Source organism: Haemaphysalis longicornis, unplaced genomic scaffold (genome assembly GCF_048455015.1).
Source record: "Haemaphysalis longicornis isolate Haplotype H1 unplaced genomic scaffold, Haemaphysalis longicornis Haplotype H1 scaffold_9, whole genome shotgun sequence".
Lineage (NCBI taxonomy): Eukaryota > Metazoa > Arthropoda > Arachnida > Ixodida > Ixodidae > Haemaphysalis > Haemaphysalis longicornis.
The window spans coordinates 66,544,468-66,571,636 of record NW_027526460.1 but is presented as its reverse complement, the minus strand read 5'-3'; the positions used below and the strand labels follow the sequence as shown (position 1 = coordinate 66,571,636).

Sequence of the window (27,169 nt, the reverse complement as noted above, 5' to 3'; positions counted from 1 at the left end):
CAGCTATGCGTGATACGCAGCGGCGGCCGTCGGAAACAAAGTGGAAAGAGGGACGCTGTTCTAACAACTGTTCCCATTCCCGCCGTGCATCTTATAGGCTGTCGGACGATACCATATTATCGGCGAAATGACGTAAGCTGCTGCTTTGTAAAAATTCCAGCGTGGTGGGAGTGCCAACAGCTAGTGGAAGAGCGCCCTCCTTTCCCCCTTTGGTTTTCACAGCGCCATCCGCGTATCGCTCCGAGTCTGTTTCGAGGCTGTTTGCCACGCGTTCCCGTGTTCCCTTTCATATTGCTCATAATAGTACAACCACCCAGGACCACGTGGTTCGACCCGACTACAACTAAGGGTGCTGCTGCTCTAAATTTGAAAACCGCGATAGCCGGTACAACACGCTCAACTAAAATGAAGGTAACTTTGGTTCGCATTTTGGTGGGTTTGATATTAGGGCTGCCAGACGTTGAGGGTGAATATAGACGCAACAACCTTCACGTTCCGGTGTACTGGCCAGTGACGATTGTAGCAGCCGTATAAAGCACACTGCCGTTACACTGAATTCCAACATGGCTGGGGTGTCAATGTCAACATGCCCACCCACAATTTTGAAATGATCACTGACGGGATTGGCCGATGTCGATGACAGCAGGCGTCAGACGCTCATGGCCAGTCATAATAAATACCTTTATTTGTTCTCAAAAAAAGTGGAACGCATGGAGTGGGAAATTTCAGAAACTCCGTTCTTCCTTAGACGGCGGCACGTAGCCTTTGAGCACAGCCGGCGTCCGAGACTCGTTGGGCAATCCATTATTTTCATTTAGCTACGACATCAGCATGTTGTACAGAAATACTCACATTCACACTGATGGGTTTTGGCCTTGTGGCGATGACCGCTGTCATATGAGTCACGGCGTACACGCTGATTATTACCGGCTCCGATGTTTAAGACCGGCCCCGCACTAGAAGGAGCGCTTAGTCATTCCACTGGACACGAACACTTCCGCATCTGTCGCTCATAAGGAAAATTCCTAGGTGTCCTTGGAGTGTCTTGTTCACTTTCAACTTGTTTCGAATGCAACATTTGTTTTAAAGGTAGTTTTATTGTGAAACTGACAAACCATTTGTTGCTGTGCTGCTATACGGTTGAAAGCTTGGGGTTTAAATGATGCAGCTTCCTGTAGAGGTCGCGGAGCCACGCCGCGTACTTTCCCCAATTTCATTCTGTGTTCACATGTTAAGTTCACATGTTAAGCAACCCCTCTCCCGCACAGCCCCGGCTGTTCTTAAAACTGAACTTTTCCCACTCTATTTCGCGATTATTCTCCTCGCCGTTTAGTCTCTTTAAGCGCACAGACATCGACAGCCGGATAATTTAACCGGTGCGTGTAAAGCCCACTGTCATGCACATGTAATGCACTGTTTCCCCAATATCACAGTGGCTTTTATAATGGGTCTGTAATATAGTTAGGCCGTTTCTTGGCTAATGAGGCCTGTAAGATCGGATTATCCCTAGCTAATCTGCTGTAGGTCTATGAAGATAACCACACATTGTGTGACCTATTGGGTGAATTTTTTTTCTTCCAGCCAGCGCTCATTCGCACCGTGTAACAGTGCAAACGTGCAAAACCAAATGTGCAGAAACCAGAAAACAACCATGAAATGTGTGCGTTAAAAGTTCTACTGCTTTTAGTACTTCCACACTTTTGGCTCACTGACGAGGTGTCGTCACCGCAATGTCAGACAGTTTGGGGCCCTTTCCCCTCCCTTCCTTCAAACCCTCAAAATAAGAAGTTACATCTGAATTTGAGTATCATAAACTCTGAGTTATGTAAGCATGGGAGCTAATAGAGAATAGCTTTAGCGGTAACTATTTTATTTGATTGCGATCTTTGCTCTCTGGGAAAAACTTCGTCCCGTGGTGCAGGTGGCCAATGCCTGCATTGACAGCTGACGGCCAATGCCTGACAGCTGATCCTCGAGTTAGTATTAGAAACTTTGGTGGAACTGCTGCTAGTTGAAATATTCGGAACTAGCGTATTGTGACCGCCATATAATCCACGTATTTTCATTTCCCTAACGTCGCCATGTGCTGAGCTCTAAGCTTCCTGCGCATATATTTCCCTGTGTCCGTCTTGGGAATGCTGTCCACGAAGACAACGCCACCATGGAGATGTTTGTGACTTGCTGCTTGATCTGCATTAGAAAGAAAGGAGCGTATACATAGGAGTTTGAACAGAACAAAATAAACAGAAGTGTCCGAACAATATTAATAAACAATACAATCTCGCATTGTATAAAGAACAGCAATTAGCTTGACAGTGGATCTCTTTGAACTTCTCAGCTCCCAAAAACAGCATCTATAGTAGACTGAAAGCCACTTTGTTTTTGATGCACCAAAACTGCAACGTCTCAACTTTTTTTACGACTAGTGCGGTACTCCACCCCATTTGAGAACGCCGTAACGGCGATCTTCATGTGGAAAAAGCGAGACAAAATTACTGCGTCCCTTTTTATTGCGGCTTCACCTCAGAATTTTTACTGCACCTAATTATGTGTGGTGTCTCGATGCGCCCCGGTTATTATAATACCACACCTCGCTGTTGCACAACGGGTTACACCAGCATGTCGTGCAAATAGCGACTGGAATGTTGTCGTACCTGCAGACCACACTCATCAACGCAGTGAGTGTACTCAGAACGGACTGCGTTTGCGAAGTAAGCAAGCATAAAGCACCATGCACCGAGCATCGCTGAAACCGGAAGTGGTCCCACAAAGGTCAAATATGGCCACAACCGTCACGAAAAATTGCAGACACTTTGTAAGAGAGTACTCGCATGGGGATCCACACCCATTCTCTTCTCACTTGCGTTCATCATATATGCCGCATGCCACCGGTGTAATTTTGGGTGCCTTACTACCAGTCTTCTACCAAACATTTCTTCCCGCTCTATACACCAGCGTCCATGCTGCGACAACAATGCGCACTTCTTCCACCAACACTAACTTCTTCCGCGTTGTGCTCTGCACCTGGACACTCATGTGTGTAATCTCTTGCAACATGAAGCATGAAAGATAACAGACTCACCGGCCACAAGTCTGAGGAGATCTTGCTCTCCGACCCGGTCTTGGGCACCGGGTTGGAGCACCACGAACGCAGTGGGTGCCTCCCCGAAATCCGGATGCTTGATGCCTACGACTGCTGCTTCAAGAACTAGTGGGTGCTCAGTGAGCAGGGTCTCTACCTCCGCTGGCGCAACCTGCTGGTCGAGGCACTTGATCATGTCCTTGAGGCGTTCGACCACGTAAAACCGGCCGCTGCCATCATGGTAGCCGGCGTCCCCTGTGAGAATCATATTTTACACAAAATTTTGGTATAACGAACACTTTACTGGTATTTTAAGCAGCTGCTAAAACTGGGGGGAAACATTTTAGTTCAGTGCCTGAATAATTTTTATGGCGAGATGACCCTTTGTGTGTGCATTTAATAGAATCATGCGCAGGCACCTTCCACATTGCAAACTACTCTGCCCCTCAGCAGGACAAAGAGGCACCTGCGTTTTAAATCGAAAACTACTCCGTTTTCACCAATATTCTACGCACCATTCACTCATAAATAAACGTGGAGTTAGACTGTAGGAGCCCGCCTTCCCTGACCTTTAACGGCCTCAATTTCTTCTATGAAGGAAATACCCACTGACAAATTTTTTCCACGCTTGAAAATTGAAGAAAAACTAATCGCGGCTATCTATTTTTTTGGGGGCGGTTAATTTTTTGCCGATTTTCCACACACACTAATGGCCGTTGGAAAACACTGAAAGCCCGAGGAGCAGGGCATCACATTAAATTTTTTATGAGACTTCAGGATTCAACTGTCCCTCTACGGACGTGAAGACCAAAGACTGGGTGTACTTCTGCCTGTTTTTGATGCGTGTAGTAGGAAGACTGGTGTTCTCGTTGGCTTCCAAACGCCCTTTTTATTGCTCTTTACCTTCTTAAACATACAGTCTGGCTTATTTTAGATAAAAAAATGGGATACCAGTGGTCCGCTAAAAATTACGATAACTCTTAATTGCAAGACTTCAACGTTGTCATTACTAGTTGCAATAGCAGTCACAACCGTAGCCTGTACTATGGTGATAAATTACGAAGGGCAGTCAAGGATTCACGACCAAAATGCTTGTGCAGGTCCCATATAGAAGCCCAATGGAAACCGACTGTGGCCAGCAACAGGTATTCAAAAAAATCACTTCATCAATGTGTTGAAGGAGTTATTTGCAAAAGCCCATTTAGAAGAACGCATTTAGAAGTGGCAGGTAAATACCCCAAAAACAAATATTACAGGAGTCATTTTGACATGTCGTGTACTGTCGGCGTCAAATGAAACGCGAACACGAAAATATCATCCAGAACGTGCAAAATTGAAAAATATTGTTCAAAGAGTTCATATAATGGCATGCTATTGGTATGTCTGTAAATCCGCTTTTCCGAACTTTGTTTTTGTAACTAATCCACACGTCGTCTTGGTTGCATGGAAAGAAATCGCGCTATTTGTGTGTTCAGGTTCATATTTTGTGTTCGCGTTTCATTTGACGCCGATAGTACATTCATGATACATTGTATGGAGAGAGCTCAACAATTACACTCTGATTTCGCGGACAAGCAAATCAAAAGTAGGCGAATCTCTGAAGAATAAGACGGCGAGCTATGTTAAAATACTTAACAAAACAAAGAGCATGCCCACCTCCGCAAAAGCCCCGGCAACAAAACAAGAATTAAACCATTGGTATTTGTACCCACGGTAAAAAGCGGCGGTGCCCCGATGGTATCAACGAGCTGCGGAAAGCAATAATTAAGTTGATTGGTTGAGGGAGGCCGATGAGGGGAGAGGGGGTTAACGAAAGCAAGGTGCACCTGGCCTATGAGACGCGCCGTAGCGGGGGGCTCCAGAAAAATCGACCATCTGGGGATTTCTAAGGTATGCTGCAATGTCCCCACACGGGCGTTTTTCTTTATGCCACCACCAGAAGCGCCGCCACCGCCGCCGGGATCGAACAGGCATCCTCGGATGCAGCGGCACAACGCCTTAGCCACTGAGCCACCGAGGCGGGGGATGATCAAGTCAACAAATCAGGATTAGAAACATTTGACCGACACATTGAGGGCCACGTTTTATTACAACTGTGAAGACGTCCTCCTTCATCGCTCTTCAAATGGCTATTTGATGGCCCGTAAAGAAGCTAAAGCGAGAGTGGTAAGCCGGAATGATTAAACAGAAAAAAAGCTAAGAAACAGCAATGTTATATACGGAAATCACGCCAAGGTGCGTGGGTTGGTGTCTGGTTTTATTAGTCCGGTTTGTGCGCTGTTTTACTGTTTTAGCCCTTTCAAGGCGCCGAAAAGGAACCCCAAGTTGAAGCATTCCGAATCTGTCTGTTGTAGCTACCTGTTGCTAGCCTATCGGGCAGAGATCGCACACGACCGCCTGCTATGACCACATCCCTGCAATAGGGAGTGCCGATGGCTCGACGCACCCCGAAATCCAGTTTAACGAGCACAAATTAGTCGGCAACCACGCTCCGCAAAAGTAAGACGTTTGGCCATCATCAGATACGGAGCCGGATCAGCCGGATGGTCGGCTCCTGAAGGAAAACCGTGCGGTCGTCACGCGATTTCGTGCCGACGCGGCCAGCTATCTAACGAGTGCGTGCCGCTGAACGAAGTGGTCAAGTTGATTTTTGTTTCAAGATTACGGTCAGTGATGAGTGCTGAAGCACCCCCCGTCATAAAAGCTGCAAGGTCTAACCTACAGGGGCCAGGGGGCCCAAACGAGCAGTTGCAGCGACCCACAATGGAGATAGTTTTATTTTACCCATCAAAGTACTATAAGCAATACAACACGATATACAAAAATATTCTTTGGGAGGGGAGAAGAATCGGTAAATTCAGCAGAGAACACAAATATTCTGTATTACAAAGTTAAAAAAACCAAATGTGCAAATAGAACGCGGCCATTTACGCGCATTTCAACCTTCTTACACACTTGTTGAAGATTTGGCAGTGAGGGTGCGTGTAGGGCGGCTCCATCGCCTCGGGAAAACAATACTCCGTACTCACCCACGCCCCTTAATCTACTACTTGAACATTGACAACTGAACGTCCAGGCAGTGATGTCGCCCTGAACTGATAACCGCAAGCCCTCCGGACACACGCCATCAGTGCATTTTAAACTTAGTCTCGCGATGATCAGCGCTGCGTATGCGCTCCGAGTACAGCCTCGCCTTTCACCGGGCCCGGGCTACATGGCTGTTGGGTTTCTAAAAATCTGACGAAAGCCTAAAAAGGAGGTGAGGATGTACGGTGACTTAAAACAGCGGTAAATATAGAGAAAGCTTGGTTGGACGAATATTCGTCGCGGCAGCCGCGCGCGCGCATAACTGTATGGCAAAACTAGAAGAATAATTGCATACAGGAAAGCCTCACAAATAGATGATTAGGGCATGAAGGAGACGATCTTTTATAAATTATTGGGTATAGCTGCACCCTTACATTCTTTCTTAAGACGTTTGAATTACCAGAAGTTAGCACGCTAGGGTGACATTACTTTTTAAAGGAGCGCGAAAAAATTGGACGTGAACGTTCGCCACGGGGCCTCACGAACAGGGCAGTGGCGGTTTGCAAACCTTGTGTAGCTTATGTTCTCCTGTTTCGTTTCATATTATGATTTACACGAACTAACTCGCAGAAGGCTGCATGTGTGCCTAAATGACGCCAATACAGCTCTCAAGGAATGCAGTTGGCGCCTTCCTTCAAAATAAGCTGTGGTGGATATTACATAATCAGTATTGCGGAAGGCTTCGCTCGGTAAAACTTGTAAAGTGCATGAGTGGAATGTCATGTATCATTTTGTGAGAGTACTTATCTTGCTTCAGGAACCAATGCACACACTCTCGTTTTGCGCTTTGAACAACAGCAGGCAGGTCGTGTCATCGTACAGAGCGAATCAATCCGCTAAACATATAACCATATTTCGACTTCCTTGTATCAAAAACTCCCCAAATAAGCACCCTTTCGCAAGAAAAGCTTCATTTCTAGCTTTGCAACGAAGCGGCGAGGGTAGGCTTCTCACCTGCCGGTGTGTATACGAGATAAGGAGGGAGGGGGGGGGGGCACAGATTAGTACTACGAGCAGTAGACCTCCATAAGTACCTCCACCTCCTTGCACGCCAGGTGCGGGCGGCACTCACGCCGCCATGATAAGTGTATAAAACGAATTTAACTGTGCGGCTGAGAAATATGTCGTTTTTCCAGAGACTTCCAACAGTTATCACCCATCTTCTGCCGTCGAATAAACGCCGCGCAGGAGTGAATATGTTTGGTTAAAACAATGCTGAAGTTAACTTCAGTGCCTCGTTCAAATAACTCGTCATCTGGCCCAACATAGTTTGTGTAAGGAAGATGAATCAGTAATTTTCAACAAATAAGGATAACCAGGAGGAGTTCGCTATTATTTGCCAATCATCTCATGGCGTATGTTCCAGGATTTAAGGGAGACAAATGATTAAATTTACACCGACATACACAAACGCTCACGCACACCAACAGCCAGATTTTTTAATTTTCGTGATCTTCGGGTTAACAGAAGCAGGCCTGGGACACTTCTTAACACAGTGACTGGGTAAGAATTCCCTATACTCACATAACGACGCCTCGCACTTGTGTGCACATTGAAACACAGTAAACGTTAAAAATTATTGTATAACACTCTCAACTCTCCTCACTGCCTAAAAATAATTGAAGCCGAAAAGTGACAGCTGCGTTCCTTCGTAGTGAAGCAGGCGCACAAACGTTGCACTGTAACCTACCGCTTCGAAACCAGCGTTGATCGTCCAGGACCTCTGCAGTCGCTTCCGGCCTGTTGTGGTAGCCACGCATGAGGTTCGCAGACCGGAACATGATCTCGCCGAGCTCACCGGCTCCCAGGGCCACGCCCGTATCCGCATCAACAACCTGAAGAGAGAGAAAAAGAGGTTCTGGTACAGGAAAAAAGATACAATCTTACCCATCACACTCTGAGTTACACATAACGAACGGTCATGTTTCACACACTCAAACATCATGTTACTTATTGTAAAAAAAACGACGATAATTTTGATATGATATGCTGGCGCACAGTGCAGTAAATCTGCTTTTACTGGGACCAGAACGTCATCAGGGCCAGAAGAGGGATATCACCCTCATTCTAATCGCAACGGGAATAAGGAGCAGTATAAAGGGTAGTAATGGCTCCAGCGAAAACAAGAGAAAAAATTAGGAAAGCCGCTACTGGTTTGCACTCTTATTTTTGTGGCTTAATTAAATCAGGGGCTTAATTTGTGCCCTGCTAGATGGAATTGCATGGCCGTCTTGTATACTTGCGACGTGTTTATGCGGGAATTGCGAACAGAACAGCGCACTCTTAACTTCACCAGTAACAAAATGAACGCTGTCGTTGAGCAAATTCTTACATTTGGCCGACGTCTATTTTGTTTTTTTAATTATTTTGAAAACGTTCTAAAATTGGCAAACTACCAAAAGCGTACCTTGAAGGAAATTGGTTCATCACTTTTGAACCCGTAACGGCTGAGCGTAACAAAATTTCAAAGACCCGGAGTAATTAACTGGGGGCATGTCGCGGTGTCATTCTTGTTACCTGCCCCAAATGACCGCCGTTTGCGCATGTTTTCAGTTTTATATCCTTTTTTTTTCGGTCACGTCAGCAACATCAGAAGAATATAGCACACTTCTGAGAAACGTAATTTAGCAAAGTTATAACAGTAAGCTCATATTTGGTTGCCACACTTACGTTCCACTACTGTAATTGTACTTACAATTACTGTTAGGGATAGCTTATCATGGTGTGCAGTGAAGAGAACAGCTAGAAAAGGAACTAGGATCACCGAACATTTTTGGTACAAATAGTGTGAATTAATACGGGGTGAAGGGAAAGAAGAACGGAAAATTAGTTTATTTAGGCACTACCAAAAGATGGTTAGATTCAGTATTTGAACAAAGAAATCGCAAGGAACACTACTTATAAAAGCCGGATGGGATCAAGTACTATTTTTAAATTTCGAGGCGCTGAAACGTGTCTAGTAAAAAATAATAAAAAACACGTGCGAAAATCAGGAAAGATCACCCTTCCGTTTGGATATTGTACATGTGGGAATATTGCAGGAGTGTGAAATACACAAAGCAGGAGACGCGACTGCGAAAGGGATGAGTACACATATATAAACAATGTTCAAAGCTCTTTGTGTAAGAAAAAAATCAGAAGCACACTGAAAGCAGCCCGCTGGAAAAATCTTACAACTGAATAAAAACAAAAATATTGGCTAACAGTGGGTACCATCAAAGGCTAAAATAGTGGCTCTATGCTGGCGTAACATATGCTAATTAAAATTGCGGCTGCAATGTAGCCTTACCTTCATTGTGAACGGGGCTTCATACAGTTTCTATACTAAGAGCAGCGCCCGCTGCAAACTCCTAGCCGTACCTTGACTTCGGCCTCAGACAGGGGGTAGCCAATGCTTTGAAGGCCGATCGTGTTGGGAGCCGTGATGCAGACAAAACCAATGGTTTCGGAGAGGCCATAACCGTTTCGCAGGCTCTTTAACTGGAATACCTATTGGCGCAAAAAGAACAATATTCATTTGTATTCACCAAAAGCATATACTAGTTCACCTTTCTAACAATATAAACATTTGGTGAGCTGTAACACCTTTCACAAGAACATGGCACATACGTGGCAAGGTATACTCTGGGCGATTCTTCACTCATGGTATATGTGGCCATATATTCTGCAGCAAGCCCATTTTTTAATATATTATTTGCAGCAAACCTTTGGCTCTTTGCAATTAGCAAAGTGTGAGACAACCCTTGAATGACTTCGACTGGCGCCCTGAGGCCGATAATTCGTAGCGAGTTGGCGTATAATTGTAACTTGCAGATGGTATGGTTAGGTTTATGGTTATTGGTAAACTTGCAGCCGTTATTATGTAAATATTTATCAAACATCAAACAATACAATTTAAGAAACCCGAGAACAAGAATTTTATAGTACCAAAAATTTGCAACCAGCTTTGAAGCTCACTTCTGCTGCTACTGAATGATTAGACGACCTAAAGAAAGTTGAGGAATTTTATCTCTGAGGAAGAGCCGCTGCCCTGAAGGCGCCTAAACAATTCTGGCCTAGAATGAGCAGTCCGGAAGAAGAAATGTCTGGAAAATTTCAATAAAAGGGCTCAGGACGTATTGAAAAACAAAGTCAAGATATCGCACCTATCCCTTTAAGCATGTAAGGGCACCAGCACACTGAAATGGCCGGTATCGAGGTGAAATTGTGAACTTATAATTTTGAAGTTAATGCAAAGCGGTACCTGCCGCAAGTTTTTCACAAAAACAGAGCAACCCCCTCGCGCCTCCCCCCCCCCCTCTCCAGCCTTAAAAAGACAGCCTACAGACTTTTGTGGAATATATGCTCTCCGTTCTAAATGGAAGGGTGTTATTTGAACACCTCAGGGGGAAATATTTTCTGATAGAGCCGTAGAATGTTTGAAAGAAGAATTTTCAGAGCTACCAGTCTTAAGGATGGTGTCCAAACGAATGCTGGCAACAGCGACAATGATCCGCTCGGCAACATACTTTGAAGTGTACACGACACGACATCAGGTATTTAAACACTTGTCCAAAGCTAAAGCAATAATCACATGCAATTTTCAAACATGTGTTCAAACCGCTAGGGCTCTTTTATAAGAACGGCAAGTGTCGCGTTAACACACCACATGGCGACACCTGTCAGATTTCGGAAAGCTTAGTGCCAAATTAAACCTATTTCTCCCACTTTATATACAAATGCCTTATGGTTACCCTACTATATAAAAAGCTAATTTCCCTAGAAGCTTGAGGACATGCACTCCCCAAAAAGCAGTTGGCTGTCCCTTTATGCATCGCCACTAGTAGTGCGTCCTCACGTCTACGGAGACAATTGCAATCAAAATGACGGAAACGGAAGGTATATTGGCATGTTGTACAATTACAATACATCAATTACACTTCAGCACTTCAAACCCTAGCGTAGAGAAACCGATAGGCAGAATAGGAAATTGTCCTGGGACGATTTGTGGCGTATGATATTTCAAAACGAACTAATAAAACGCTTCATAATAAAAGTGTTTGCAATACACACGTCCGCCACGTGAAGCCGGAGTTAGACCCACTAGAGAAATATGTGTGGTGCTGTGGAAGACATATGGCGCCCGTACGCAAAATGCCGAGCTATTATTTCGGGTATATCCATTATGAAAATAGAAGTGCGTATAAATTGTTCGAAATACCACTTAAGTCAAATCATTCATTAGACCAATATGCTGTACACCGATGCCCTACGTGTTGGCTTCACAACAACGCACGCATGCATTACAGGGAAGAAATTTCACTGGGGCCAAATGAGCAGTCTTTCAAAAGAAAAGGTGAGTTTATGACATTTTATAGCTGCCTCTTAAAGGGTCCTTTTCCCTTAGCGGAGCCTGATACACTATGTAAGTTAGGAGTTGGCTTCAATGCGATACACAAGTGGTGTCCTTAGAATACATTTGTTCACGGAAAGTGTAAACAATCTTACGTAAAAAAATTGGCCGCGTATCTGCTCCTTTCGTTGCGAATGTCGTCAAAAGACGATAGCCTTTGTAGACATTTGCCAAGGAAATGCCCCCTTTTGCTTTCCTGCTCACCTTTCATGCTGTTTCTGTACCGTCGCGCTCATCCCAAGGTAAACACACTAAATGTTTGCGCAAGGCGATTTGAATTTACCGCGTTCCACTGCTACAGGCCGGATTCCTCGATGCCAGCGCTGCAGTACGGCGGAGACGCACGTGAATGGAGGCGGCCGACTACAAGGTTTATAGAACCGCGTGGCCGTGCTCCACGTGCGTTCCAAGCAGAACGTGGAACCTAGCTAGTGGAACCGTTCGCAGCTGTTGCCGCGTGATTTTTCATATGCCGCCAGGAGGCGGCGGTTTTCTTCAGTAGATGTAGAATACCATTTTTTATTGAAAAACCAAGCATTCATGAATTTTTTTAATAAAGGAACACTGTAAACATCCCTTTGTACTAATTTCCTGTCTTATATTTGTGTAATGTCTTGTTCTTGTTCAACAAAGTTGACAAGTATGAACATATAAACCAGGCTTAGACGTGTACATTTGGCTGTGACTATATAAGACTATTGCGCAATAAGCCGTTTACTTTGGCCGGGGAGCTGAATCGAGTTACAGACAGACAGACGGACAGACAGGCAGACAGACAAACCAAAATTTCTGGGTTTAAATAGCCCAAGAAAGACTATCGTCTTTAAAATGTACAAACCTCCATGTACCTCTTAACAACCGCATACATTTTTTTCTTTTGGAGTCGCGTTTTATACCACAGGTGGATGTATGGCTGAAATTAATATTTTCAGGAGTAATATGGACAGTCGGGTCAGAATATCAGGTTGCTCGGGCGTTTTGCCAACTAGTCGTCTCGAATACGAGCGAAGCACGTGGCCACACGCATTGTAGTTTTGTTTTAATGGCATAAAACATGACTTTGCTTGTAGACATCACCTATTCTGGTGATTAATTGCCCCGGACGGCCAACATTACCAGCTTGCTAGGTGACTCTGCCATATTTATCTTCTGCAGAAAGGCGTGGGAGGCTTACTAACGTTATGTTCGATATCCGGAGCGGCGAATGTACAGCTTTATGAATATGAGAACACAGGGGGCCGAACTCGGCATTAGGTTAAGAATAAATAATTGATACACAATCAGCACAAATGCCAGTGTTCCTCAACCTAAGAAAACAATTTAAAACGGCTCCTAGCTATAACTTCAAACATATATATGACATCAGAGTGCACAATTTTAGTTACAGGGGGCCAATACCCCGTTTGCCATGAAAACGCTTTTCACGGCTTGTATTGAATATGCCCAAGACTGTTGGAGGAATCAATTTTCTTCGCATCAAAAACAAAACAGCTACACGGAATTTACAGTCCGGAAACCCAGAACGGCCCACCGGCCTGCACATTGGCTCCTACCTGCAATATTCTTCGGTACAAGTCTTCGGTTGAGACCGTGCCACACGTTAGGATTCGCTTTAGCGACGGAACCAGGCCTTCCTGAAGGTCGAAGACTAGTTTGCGGAACGCCGTTGGGAACGCGCACAGCGAGGTCACCTGGAAATCAAATATTTATTTTGTTGAAGCTCAGATTTGGTGTGCAGAGAAGACTCACTCCTGGCGAACAACCTGTTCATGCTTAATGTTTACCCAGCTCGACCCTCTTTATATTGCTTCTTGCTGACGGAAGGCGTGAAGGGAGCAATAGTAAGTACTGTTACTCGAGTCATTGTAGGGTTTAACGCGCCGACGCAACGCAGGCGATGAGGCGCGCCGTAGTGGAGGACTCCGGATTAATTTTGCCCACCTGGGGATCTTTAACGTGCGCCGAAATCTCGCACACACGGGCGTTTTTGCTTTTCCCCTCCATCAGTAAAGAAGTACTGTTACTCGTAGCTCTAACTTTCAACCCTTCCTTGGGCCAATTAGAGCCCAGTTTTTTTAAGTTCCCAGTACTGAAGTTGAGTAGCGCCGGCGTCGTATTCAAAATTAGCACACTGAAACGAACATCTACGGCCACAGGGTAGGATGAAAGCGAGCGAACGCAGAGCGCAGCTAAATAGTGACTGAGATCGAAGAAGGGGCGTTGGAGGGGGGAAGGGAGGCTGAGGGGGAGCGAATGCAGGTATAGTTGAAGAATAAGGAGGGAAGGCGAGATATACAGAACCGACCCAGTACACACGCCGCTCAGAGGTGATAGAGTGGCGCACTGTCCGGCGTTCGTCAAGAAAGGTCGTGTATGTGGCGAGTGCTATGAAAAGCGCCGACGGAACACCGATTTAGATTACTCCGGCGAACTTACAATTTTCGACGCAGTCGCGACACTGAGCGCTCAGTTTGCTATGTGCAGCGCAACACAGTGTCCACGTTTACAAGGCTGTCCACGGGGTTTTCATGATGGTATTAGAAGAGAGTGTCTCTAGCTCCATATACTTGAGTGGCTATAAAATTCTTAGCCTCCGAATAATATCGGAAATCCAAAACGCCTAAGTTTACGACCTGAAATTTTGAAGTAGGGAGTGTTGTATTCCTCCGTAACATATTTGTGGAACTCTATGTCTTCATGTTTTGAAAAACTGCACTGCTCAGCCATCATTTTAACCCTTATTCTGTGACTTATTTAACCCATACTGCACACCACATGCCCACAGCGCTTTTTGGCGAACGGGTGGTAAATTATACGTCAGAGAGAGGCCATTGTTACAATGATGGTTACTTTCCTGTGTGTTGTCTTCATTCGTCGGGATGCGAGACTCAGCGCCGCACAAACGTTGAGCGTAGGCAGTGTCCAGGAAAAGTAGCTTTCGTTTTTTGTGCGTGTTTCGACACAAAGTCGCGTTAAAAATTAGCAAAAGTGGTGAGCCTTCGAGATAAAGACGCGCATTAAGGCGTCCTCCCGCCGCAATACATTTTCACGGGATCTGATACCACGGGGTAATTAAGGAGCAAATGTATTTCCGGTATTTATACAGACTAGAAAACTGCTGCACCTGGTGCTTGTTGACAACGTCCACGAATTCGCTGGCAGACAGGCCTCCGGCCGAAGGCACCACCCTTGCCCCGGAGCACCACGCTGCTGCCGGGAGAACAAAGCCGGAAGCGTGTGTCACAGGGTTCCAGCCCAGGAACACATCATCTTCATAGTACACCTCCGCCATCCTGTAAAATGGGGGCGAATGGAAGCGGTAGGTATATCCCCTAAGGCACGAGACCTGGAGAAGGAAAAGTTACAACCACAGACGGCATGGCACGCTACGCAGAAACCGCCACCCTTCCGAAGGGTAAGCCGCCCAATTTTTGGTCCTCCAAGTTGTGCTGCGACTTGGAGTTCCGGATGTCGTGGTCATGGGCCTCGCCATAGCCATCACCACAGAGCTCATGCACGGAGTCACGCTACAGCAACTTAGATGATCGAACGAGGACAGCTTATCAACCAAAATACAACGTACCGAAGGCATCAGCAAGAATTCCGAAAATATGCTGTCACTGCGCGTCGGCGGTGAACTTTAGACACGGAACAAAAATTCCCCCATATGACACGCTTGCATACAAATACCTATCCAACTAATCACGCGGATGACTCTGAGCGTGTCTACAGAATACAGCTGACTACGATCTCAACGCCATGCTGCCGTGCGTAGAAGACGACGATCAAAACGACCGCGTATGAAGGGGGCCTACAAGGGTGCCAGCTTTCTCGATTTCGTACCATAGACCAGCAGCTCGTGTACTCCGCACGTTACAATATTTGATGCAGAGACACTTTTAGACGCGAAGGCATCTCATTCACTCGTGTTGTCCCTGCATCCGGCGTCGTCGTCGGCGTCCACCCCTCCCCCATTCTCCTCGCCGCGCCAGATGCGCTCTCCGCCGCACACCCCCTCTCCTCTCCGATAGCGAACACTCTCTCGCGAAAGGCATTGGATTGGATTCGATTCGATTGGCTTGGGTTGCCTTGGCTTGGCTTGGCTAGGCTTGGCTTGGCTTGAATTGGATTGGATTGTGTTGCGTCATAGCCGTGGCAGACGCACTGGCGCCGGCGCGTCCACTCATCGTTATGCGCGATATAAAACGCGGTGCCTGCGCCGCTCCGCTCCATCGTTCCAGCGCCGTTCCTCCGCTGTCCAACGCTGCAACGTGAACCCCCTATGCGTCGCATCTACACAGGGGTTCCCGCGACGGGGGTGGGATTTTTTTTACAATATTTACCACCCGGTTATGGTGTGGGTTAAGCCCGCAATCCGACTACTTTACCTCGGCGAGAAGCTAGTGCGACGATATTTCGGACAGGACAAAATTCGATGGCGTACCGGTACCTACGGCGTAACACCAAATGACTGATAACTGGGTCATCTACGTATGTGGATTTCCTATGGATCATTGATGAGATCAAATTCGTTCCAATAAGCTTTAATTATCAAAATAACCCTGCGTCGCTCTTTTTACGTGACAATAAGGCGATGCAGTGAAATTTGATTCCAAATCTGCTTTCTCAAATACTATTTCTTGAGTTCTGGCAGCAATGTTTTGGGTCAGAAAACTGCAGTAATATTACGCGTGTGTTGTTTCCTGGATCGTTTAAAACAGTAAGGTGTAACTGAACAAAATCTCTCCGAAGCCTTCATTACAGACGAACCCCTGTGAAGGAAGGCATTATTTCGTGCGTTAGTAAAAGCGTTACCTCATCAATTCGATCGATGCATTGAAGGCGTTCATGGGGATTTCGACTCCTTTCGGGAGACCGGTGGTGCCAGATGTGTACGTGTACAGCATGATGTGCTTTTTCGCATCATCAATGAAAGGCTCATCGAAGGAGCCCGAATTCTCGTCTTCGAAGTCTCGAACGCATTGAAATCCCTCGACCCGGTCGATGGAAAACAAACCCTGGGTACAAAATCCAAATAAATGAATTAATACCAAGCAAGGCAACGTCCGCGAGCCCGTATAAATGTCTAAGGTCGCTACTCCAATGTGCTCGTTTAGAAGCACCAAGGCACTGGCGATTCTAAATGCCTGTACAATGTTCATTTCTCGTTAGGCTTACTAACCGTAAGGATATTCATTTTTACCGATCCGGGAGCATGCCTTTGACGATGGTTTTCTACTAGCCTGGAACAGCTGGACAGTGACAACATTTCAGGATAGTTTCCAAACCGTCGTATCAGGTGACAGACTTCGAGAGTGACGTCGTCAGTACACTTGCGGGCACCGTATAAGCCATTTCGAGAATTCAATGGGTTTGGAACAAACAAAGTTGGTTCTCTTATGAAACGACTGTTTCATTTGTTTTACTGTTTGTGAGGTTGAACGATGTTTATGTTTTTAACAATAATATGTCGTCATTTAAACTATCTCTTGCAAACTTACAGCGTCTCATGTATTGGCATTGATGTTTCTTCACTTTTTAAGGGTATTTTTTGTTATTTTCTTCCTTTTTGGTTTTGTGCACCACCGTCTGAGGCCACGCGCTGTTGGTGGGCACGTACAAATTAAGATGAATGAATGAATTAATGAATGATGTACATCTTACATACCTAACTCAAAACCAGACAAATTGCAACAAAATGTATAATTGGGAGTATTGGCGAGTGTTCCTACCGGAGTATCACAGCCCAAACAGACGATGGTCGGAAGAAAAAAGCACAAGACAGGCGCTGTGTACATCATATTGTACACGTACAATCTGGTGTATTAGAAACGGAAAGAATAATTTAAACGTAAGCTAAGACAATACAGGCATCAGAACCACGCGCATGGCTAAGACGTATCTACAAACGGCTTCTCTTCATACAGCGTTGCAGAAGAGTGAGTTGCACACGTGTTCACATTCTTGCTGATATGATAGGATTCAAGAGCTTCGGGTGTCAGCTACTCCTTGGGGGTGAATAACAATTCGCCATTATCAAAACACTTCGGGCAGCCACATGCTCGCCAGTGAGCTGATACGGGGAAGATGGGTTTTTTTGTTAAGTTACTCTGGTCTTCCCGTAGGCGCGCGTACGTCGATTTATTGGGTAGATATGTGAACACGCTTGACTAGTTAAAATACGTATTTTACAGTTGTACGGAGTGTTCTGCTAAGTGGTTGATCCATAAATATCAGTCCAAATACGGATTTGATCGCGAGGTTTTCTAATACGGTCAGCGCGCTGGACTTTCTTGGGACCTGTTTGAATTGTCCAACAATTACCCACGCCACGAGCGTTGCCAGATTCAAACAAAAGTATTATTAGCACCAAATAAAACGCCAACAAAATAAATTGAAGGCAAACGGTGCTTTATTATTACCCCTTCAGGAATGTGCAAAAAGCTAAGATAGTCTATTCTCCTTCAATTCACAAGGAATATGCTGTTTTTCCGACAAGGCAAGTGAAGCTTTTTGATATATTGGTCCATTCTTGTCGTAGAATGCCAAACTTTGTGAACCTTGACTAATTTAACGACAGGTGCCAATCTTACCTACCATTTCACCGAAAACACAAAGATAAAAAGGCTTACCTTAAATTTGCACACGTTGTGAACGTTCAAAACCTTCTCAACGTTCTTTTTTTCCGTCAGGATAAAGCTGGACTCACTGTCCTGTGCTTGGTACAAGACTTCCCCTGTTAATACAAAAAAAAAATAATAAATGGTGCAAGCCCGCTTTGAACATTCTACCCTATTGTACACAGTCATCCTCTATCTTTCTACTTTTTGCAGGCATTTGGTGAATGTGACCACAAAGGCATAACATCTTGTGAATTTTTGTATTGATCTACTATTTAATCGACCAGATTTAGGGGAAATCCCCAAGGTGGAGTAAGTTTCTCTGAAGGAACGTTTGACATCCACCTAAATGCAGCCATACGGCTACAAAGGAAAGCTATACAGCTTTCTCAGAAACTTCGCAGTTGAAGAGAAATTCGTCATCCTGACCAGGACGAATAAGTGCCTGTCCGCAATTCATTTACTAATCATGCTGCTACCCGACTCAGAGAGACAAAACTAAAACCCACTTTTTTTACACTAGTGGCAAGTATGCATACAAATTGGGAGTCCACAATTATAATTTGGCTAAGCAGTAACCGGCAAATAATGGCTAGAAATTACTCTGAACAGCGGTTCTTATATGCCTGTATTTGTCTATAAACAAACCTTGGTGCAACGGTGTGGATTTAATAGATCAAGCGGTGTTTTTATTAGTACACACATTACGACTATTAGGGAAAAACTCTTCTTTCTAGAGTTAATAGGCTTCGTTGTATCCATCCAGGAAAAGAAGTAACGTAGCTTAAAATTTCATGGTTCCGCTACAGGGAGACAGCTTGAGTTAGCAGCGCAAATGTTGGCACGTGCGTTTTCTTTTTGCGGCATCTCTACGAGGCGGTAATGATTCAAGACGCACACAAAGAAGCAACTTAAATGAAGAAGGCAGGTAATTTTTAACCATATTGATATAAACTTCGCCTAACCCAAATGCCTACGTATAAAGCTGTGACACGGCGGAAACACTTTAGAATGGCGCTAGCACTCCCTAATGTTGATTAACAACTATCACAAACTTGCAAGCTATAAGTTGAAAATTGGAAGGAAAGAAAAAAAGAAAGATTCAAGAAAAAAAGGGAACAGACAGAGGAACGAAAAGAAAAAAAACATTAATGAATCAAGGAGGAAAGAAAGGTGGGGATAGGAAGAAAGAAAAGGAGAAAGGAAAGAGAATATGAAAAGTAGGATGAAAAGAAGAGACCAAGGAAGGAAAAAAGCTTTGTAGGAAGGATAGCTACAGCCCCTGAGTGCTGATTGCCGGCCAGTCCACATTTGATTAGGCATACCAGCTAGTAAACGTGCGTTCGAAACACTTACGTTCGGTGAGACTTGGCTTGGCAAGCACAGCTGCCGCTCCAGCGCAGCAAATCGCGTAGGTGGCGAGCAGTGCTTCAGCGGAGTTGGAGACGTTGACGCATACGCGGCTGCCGGTAGAAACTCCGCAACGCTGGAAGCCACCGGCGTACCTCTCCAGGAGGTTCAGCACGTCTCCGAACGTCAGCCATTGCCCGTTCCGCTCCTGGGTGTAAAATCGGGCTCTATGAAATCGTGCAGCGGGGCCAGTGAGTTACTCGCTCATTCCACGGAATGTTGTGCCCCGCGCATGTTCTGCAAATAGCAACAATAAAATCCCAGCCTGATTTTTGTCCCTGTGAAGTACACAAATTTCTCGTCTCTGTCCTGTTCTTCACAAGAATCAAATCGCATCTTTCGTGGTTGAGAACTACCGTATTTAAAGTGTGGCATAATAGCATTTCAAGTGTAACAGAAGCTACTTGTATGGCGAAAGGCGGTAATGTGTGCGTTAGCCAGCCAGCGACAGCAGCTTTGGTTAGCTGGAGTGATGTGTCATTCATCTGTTAGGGGCAAACTCGCTTGTGTATGTTGGCGCCTTTACCCACCTTCACCAAGCTACCGGCCAACAAGCTACCGGTACTATAACGGTCATACTTAGTGGGAACTTGAGCGCGTGGCGTGAGCTACTACTACAGGGAATCGTAACGGCGGTTCGCGGAAAAAGCGCGCAGGCGCGCTGCGGGGGAAAGTAAAGTACAGGGCCGGTATTCTCCATGACTTCGTGTAGCGACAAAACGACAAGGGCAAAGGGGGGCGACGGGTACAAGCGCTAACTTCCAACTGAGTTTATTGAAAAAATGCGTGAATTTAAAAAAAACTTTTCAAAGAAAGAAAGATGTTCTTTCCTATCTTTCTTTCTTTGATAATTATTTTTAAATTCACGCATTTTTTCCATAAACTCAGTTGGAAGTTAGCGCTTGTACCCGTCGCCCCCCTTTGACCTTGTCGTTTTGTTGGTGCTACACGATGTCATAGATTACCGCTACCAACTAGCCCAAACCCAAACTTTAATAGACCGGTATTCTCGTAAGCGTCCTTTTTGAAAACGTCTCTTTTGCGTCCCTTTCATCGTGGCGTACTTCTGGTTAAGCAGGGGGTCTTTGATTCAAATACCGTCACTGTTCTTGAAAACGCATTTTAAATAACTAAAACGTATCAGAGTATGTTTTATGAGTTTATTTGAACGTATTATGAAAAACTAAACGTGATGAATATTTTTTTTTTGTTACGACGTTCTCAGTTTTCAACGCAAAGGGAGGAGCGTGCAAAAATGGCAACTGCAGTCAGCTTTTTTCTTCTGAAAGTGAAGTGCTAACATTGCTGCGGCTACTCAGTTTTTCACGGTTGGACTCCGTTTTGAGGTCGGAGACACTGCCCATGCATCAAGATAACCGTACAATGACTTATTCTGGTAGAGACGCATTTGTGGCATGCGGCATGCCGATGCGGGATTTTGCAGGGACCTGGAATGGTGCTTTACGTCGCTGACATTTTTGCGGTGCTGTACGAGTGAAAAAATGTGTAAGAGGGGGAGAGTTTCGTTTCTTAACGACGTACGTGTTGCGCGAGAAGTCTACGAACGTTAAGCGGGTATGTGTATGCGTAAAGTACCAATAAAAGATTATAAATGTCATGCGGAGTGCTTGTCTAATTTTGTTCGTCTGCTCGACAGCTATCAAGCTCGCAGTCGATCGTTTATTCCATTGCGCCTGCTGTCCATTCGCTAGCTCGCACAAGATCCTTGATTTCACTGTGTGGTGGCGGCGCATGATGCACAGGCTCACGGAGGGCTGGCTGCGACAGCGATATTGTTTCTTCGTTACCAGCCGCTGACTGAAATACCCCGGTAGCGAAGAAACGAAGGGCGCATAACACTTGCTCCTCGCGGTGAGCCAGCGCATCCGCCAACCAAGTTCGTCCCGGAACTCGTCGCACAGACACCGCACGCTCCTCTTTGAGAGGCGGAAAAGCTGGCGGAATGCTTCTGTGGGCATATCGAACGCATCTACATGGCTTCTGGACCGCTTGTTCGTCCGGCTAGCCAACAACAAGCGACAATCGGCGTATTCATGACTGCTTCCAAAAACCGTCTGTCTGAAATTCAAATCGCCTTTTCGAAAAAGCCGCGGTCAAACGCAGTAGGCCCGCCGCGCTTGCGTTACTTCACACCCGGTTGTTAGCTTTTAGCCCATCAGGGCTCGCTCAAAATGGACACTTTTGAACTTTGAAAGGGACAAAACACGCGAATACCACCCTAGATCTCGTCGCACCATCGCATGATTAGGTGGCAGCGCGTCGTCTGCTACTTGCGATCTTCCGCCTCTCAAGAAGCAGTCGACTTTGCCAGTGGCAGCCGTGAATGGCAAAAAAAAGTACTGCAGCGCTGGAAAAAAAGTTCAAAAATATCGTTTACGCACAAACAAAACGGTTGACGCAGGGAAGCAAGAACTAATCGCCTTTTTCTACGACACGCCCCGGCAATCTGCAGCCGTGAAGATCGCTAGCACGAGCCGTCACTGCGAGTTGTGGAATGTTTTCAATGCTCGACCAGCCAGCCGGTACGCGACCACGCGTATTGTCTGCTGCGGGCATCGCAATCTACAGAACGTTGATCTCTCTCGGCGTATACAAGAACGAATATCAGCTGATTAACGAACCTCGTCTGAAACCAAAAAAGCGACTCTCGGCCTTGCGATGCTTCTGTTCCTTATTTTTTCCTATCTTCGTGTGTTTTGTGCAATGTTGTCAACAACAGTAGCTCCTAGTTTGCCTCTTAATTTGTGTATTTTCTGTCATCTGTTAGCAATGGGTGGCGGCATAGCTGAGGAGGACCTTTGTTAAACTGGAGAAGCTAGCTAACCTGCAATAACAAGTTGTGCAGTGAAGCCGCCCAGTCTGGTGGCATTCTGGGAGCAATTTTATGTTACGCCCTAGCCCAGCTTATATCGGGGAAGAACCCCGACAATGTAGCAGTGTCCCGTTCTTGGTTTTCTGGCAACTTCCTCGTCTGGGCGCCAGTGAAAGTATTATAAATTGTGGAGTGAAGCTGACCTGAACACTTTCTTCTCTCATCCGCGAAATTTGTTGAGCGGGGTGGCATAGCAGTTAAGAATGATTCTTGTTTTTGGGGATAGCTTCAAGACTTAAGTATTTTTACACTGTTTATATGCCCCGGGGGCAGTAGCCGACCTATTGCCACAGAACTACATCAAAGAGCAACATTACAGACCTATTGCGGCAGGCGATATACCGCAAGTGATCTGGTACCAACATCCGGTCCATGGTGGGCAGCGCGCGTCTCCATCAGCGGGAAGAATACAACGAATGTCGGGGCGCAATTTAAAAGCTCGGGTGAAGATACACCACTCTACGATAGAACGGTGTTCCCGGTCATCGTTCCATACGCGAGTTACAGGAACTATCAGGACAAGTCATGGTGCACTTGAGCCAGCGACGACTGCTTTAGTGGTGTTTTTTTTGCTTCCAAATGTACATTCAAGAAACTGCGCTGTAGTGTCTTCAACCACGTTGGCTGAAGTTGATCCTACGCCTATGCGGCTGCAGCCTGTCTCGCAGCTCGCAGTGACGGCTCGTGCTAGCGACCTTCATGGCTGCAGAATGACTATGGGCGTAGTAGGAAGAGACTGCGATTCGTTCTTGCTTCCCTGCATCAACCGTTTTATTGGGTGTAGAAAAAAATCTCGTAACTTTTAAAGCAAAGCTTTTTACCTCTACCCCCCAAGGGTTCTTTCGCGACCGTTGGTGTCACCAGAAAACTCCAGCGAACAAATAAAAGAATTCACTGGCACCGCCAGGAATCGAACCAGGAACTAATAGACTAACAGAGCGAGAGCCCGTTCTCTTACCGATTTAGCTACGAACCTACGCGAAGACGGGGAAGACAGGTGGTGTACTCACCAAGCACATCTACGGGTTTACCCCCTGCGTTCTCGCTGAATGCTACGTGAAAGTGTCCCGTGACCACTCACGCCCTTCTAGCGGCCTTGTGCGCACCTTGCTCATGTGCTAAGAGTTACAAAAATTAAAGGAAGCTCACACCAATGCATGGCATTTCACTTCTAGTACGCCAGTGTGCTAAAGCCTGTGCCGCCAGTGTTCACGTAAAAAATCACAGCTCCTTGTCGTCCACCCTCACGACAAATCAAGGAATAAATTCAAATAATCCTTGATAGCCAGGCCATCACTCCAAGCCCCAGCATCAAGATCCTCCGCCTACATCTCTAGGCTAATACCAAGAGTGACGTATCCTTGCAGCGTCTCAAAAACAGCATTAATCAAATCATACACACGATCAGGCGAGTTGCCACCAAGAAGCGAGGCCCACAGGAATCCGGTACCTTTCGATTAATTGAAGCTTTTGTCCTCTCGAGAGTCACTTACGTCAACCACCTGTCTTCTTCTCGATAAGGAAGACATAGAGATGCTTTATATAATGATTAGAAAGGTGGTTGAGCAGGCCATTGGTCTTCTTATGAGTGCGTCCACACAGAGGCTGCTTAGCACGGGGCTCCACAACACGGTGGAAGAGCTGATAGAAGACCATCTTTCTAACCAGAAGGTCCGACTCATAACTGTGGTGGGTAACCGCATGCTTCACCAGATTAGCTGGGCAGCCCAGAATGTCACTCCGCTTGACGTACTCCCAGACTCTTGGCGACTAAAACTAAAGATGCTCCGTTTGCTTAGAAATATAGACCCCTTACATGACAAGGGTCACCGAAAAGCACGGGCCCAAGCGCTAAACACCACCCTCGGTGGGGATCGTGCAGTTATCTACACAGACGCCTCCACACACTGAGGGCAGCAATACGCCATCATCGTGGCTACCTCCAGAACCAACCTCCTTGCGTGTACCTCGCTTAGGACCCAAGAAATGACGGCAGCAGAAGAGGCAGCCATCACCTTTGCTCTCACTTATCCAGAGGTTCGGAGGGCAGTCACCGATTCCCAGCAAGCCTACTAGAATTGCCAGTCGGGTTGGGTGTCCTGACCTGCACTGCGCGTGCTAAAAAACCACTCCCCAAACGGTTCCGTTCAGCTCATCTGGACACCCCCTCACGCTTCAATGAAGGGCAACAAATACGCCCACCCAACAAGCCTGCGCTTTTACCTCCCGTGCTATGGAGCTGCACGAGGACAGTCACCCGCTCTTCACGTTCAGGGAGATAACCCAGCATTATCGCCTTCTGCGACAGACCGTACCTTCGCCTTACCCTGACCTTTCCAGAGAACAACTACCCTACGGCTCATACAATCCGGGCTCCTTCCCACAGCCTACGCGTCTTCACTTAATGCATCCGAATTGCTTCGACACTGAATGTAAATTTTGCTCAGAAGTACGAACACTCCGCCCCGTAATCGGGGTGTGCGACTTTAGCCCTGAGCACCCTCCTCTCTTTCCGTCAACTACCCAACAAGAGCATTGGGAGATGCTGATGTCCACGCCCTCCCTACCTACCCTGCTTCAGCAGGTGGACAGAACACAGCCGCGCGGACTGCATATGGGCCCCACAGAAGAAGGAATCACTCCCGAGGGCTGTACTCTGGGACGTTCAGAAATCTGAACAGAAGTATTTCTTCGTCCTCCTCCTTCTTCTCTGCCGCAAATCTCGTCGCCTCCGTAGGCGGCGCAGAGACGGAGAAGTCAGATCGTCTAACACCGGGTTGGAGCTTACTTTAATTTCATAAAAAAAGTTTCCACTCTTGTGCTACACCAATACAACTCGACCAAACACCGTTCGTGCATCAGGCATTGATTTATCCTTACCAAGAATATCTCTTTAAAGTAATAAATGGTGTCGTTAAGTGCATTTCCCTTCTCTCTGGTTTTACTATTTGTAGAGCGATGTGAGGAATTTAAGTGATGTCGCATGGGTAATCATTATGGGTGCCGTTTACAGCTTCGCTTTCCAACCACATTCACGGGGTGGATTGGCGCGATTTTTTTTTTTTTTTTTGCAGCGCCCCGAATGGTGTCGTTTTGTGGCGTAAAAGAAGAAACCAGTGCCCCTGTTGTGCACTGAACGAAAGGCAGCATGTAATGGCTGTTTCACAGCGAAGACACCCGTGTGAACCAGGCCGCGGCCTTGACTCGACCAGCTGGAAGCGCAGAGAACCTGGTGCATTCATGAACTGGGGCTTCCAAGCTGGGCGCACGGCCCAGCGTGCGCCATACACGGGCGCCTGCGATATAGGGTACAGATGGCGGATTAAAAGAAATGCGAAAAAAGAAGGGCGCAGCTTCAGACGCATGCTACACCATATGGCTGTAAAATCAGTAAACTGCGCGCATGCGCACTTGTTCGAGAGCGTCGGAGAGTGTGACCTACATTTATAGAGAATTCTCGATCAAGAAGCGAAGCCGGTCGTAATTCTGCGGCCCCTTTTCACGCTGCGTCGCTGCTTAGCAGGATGATTGTTGAAGGGTATCATTCTAGCTGCAATCAGCCGGCTTCGCGTTTGGCTCCCCAATGTAGTAGATAACAGGATGCTCAGTGGCGACAGAGCATAAAAAAACGCCTCAAAATAAATGACCGGCGTCACTTCTTTGTCAAACATTTCCTATAGATGCAGGCCACACTTTCCAACGCTCTGAAAAAAATACGCATGGGCGCAATTTACTGACAGTTCGGCCAGACGATGCGGCATGCGTCAGAGGCTGTGCGCTCCGTTGTTCGTATTTCTTTTAATAGCCACTAAGTTTTACGGTAACCCCGCGTACAGTGGCTTCCTTGCCCCCTCAGGCCCCGCGGGCAAGATATGTGGAGGACAGCTTTTCGGTTTAAATAAAAACACAATGGCCCGCAAGTCGAGGTCGCAGCAGCAGCACCCGCAAACCCGGAAGGGGTGGCAGAGGAAGCCTCGCTTTCAAACAAAACATCATTCGTGCTGGGCTTAGGAGGACATGCGATTCCGCGATGGCCCAATCGCCGGTTATTACATGCCTCAATAACGCTTGGAGGCGAAGCCCGTACGGGCTAGGGCTGTTGGCGTCTCCTGTAGTCGTCGTCGTAATCGTCGTTTCATGTAGTCACGGTACTAAAACACCTTGAAACTCATTCATGCTTCGCGCTAGAACGTAACGCGTACTAACAAAACACTCGTTGCCGCATCGCGCTAGAGAGCTTCGTGCTTCAATGACGAGACTTTTACAACAAAGCTGTATACCTCTACCCCCAAAAGGTTTCATCTCCGTTGCCAAAAAACACCAAGGCGCCAAGAATACACTTATGCACTGCATGCTTTGCCCGTCCCCAGGTTTCACGTTAGTGGAAATGGCCCGGGATTTTTTTTTTTCCGGTTATATAACCCTGTTCTTTGAAATAACTTCGCGTCCTAAAAACAGTCAAAGAACCGCACGTTTTGCAATGTTAGGACCAATGGGAAGCAGATTTCCAAATCGTTTACTCTATGAAAGCGCAGTGTTAAGGCATTCCCCATATCGACGTGCAGGCGGGGACTTAATATTCCGGACCACGCGAGTGCGTGACAAAAGACATCGATGCGCACTCTGGAGGCCTGGCGCCTGTTGTAGAGACCAGTGCGGCACGCTTGCGCGTCCTTTTTTGCTCG

General features: G+C 46.4%; 1 protein-coding gene across 3 annotated transcripts in view; it reads right to left on the bottom strand.

The window, feature by feature from the left end:
- Positions 1 to 1,077: 1,077 nt before the first annotated feature.
- The window catches only part of LOC144151391 (luciferin 4-monooxygenase-like), a 50,642-nt gene continuing 24,550 nt past the window's right edge, over positions 1,078 to 27,169 (bottom strand). For all 3 annotated transcript variants that reach the window (XM_077682431.1, XM_077682430.1, XM_077682429.1), the window contains 9 exons: positions 19,538 to 19,739; positions 18,194 to 18,297; positions 16,377 to 16,579; positions 14,686 to 14,854; positions 13,115 to 13,252; positions 9,530 to 9,658; positions 7,860 to 8,004; positions 3,083 to 3,337; positions 1,078 to 2,190 (listed from right to left, as the gene is read on the bottom strand). In XM_077682431.1, coding sequence (XP_077538557.1) covers positions 2,063 to 2,190; positions 3,083 to 3,337; positions 7,860 to 8,004; positions 9,530 to 9,658; positions 13,115 to 13,252; positions 14,686 to 14,854; positions 16,377 to 16,579; positions 18,194 to 18,297; positions 19,538 to 19,739 — 1,473 coding nt within the window. In that variant the 3' untranslated portion in view covers positions 1,078 to 2,062. The remainder of the gene's footprint in view (positions 2,191 to 3,082; positions 3,338 to 7,859; positions 8,005 to 9,529; positions 9,659 to 13,114; positions 13,253 to 14,685; positions 14,855 to 16,376; positions 16,580 to 18,193; positions 18,298 to 19,537; positions 19,740 to 27,169) is intronic.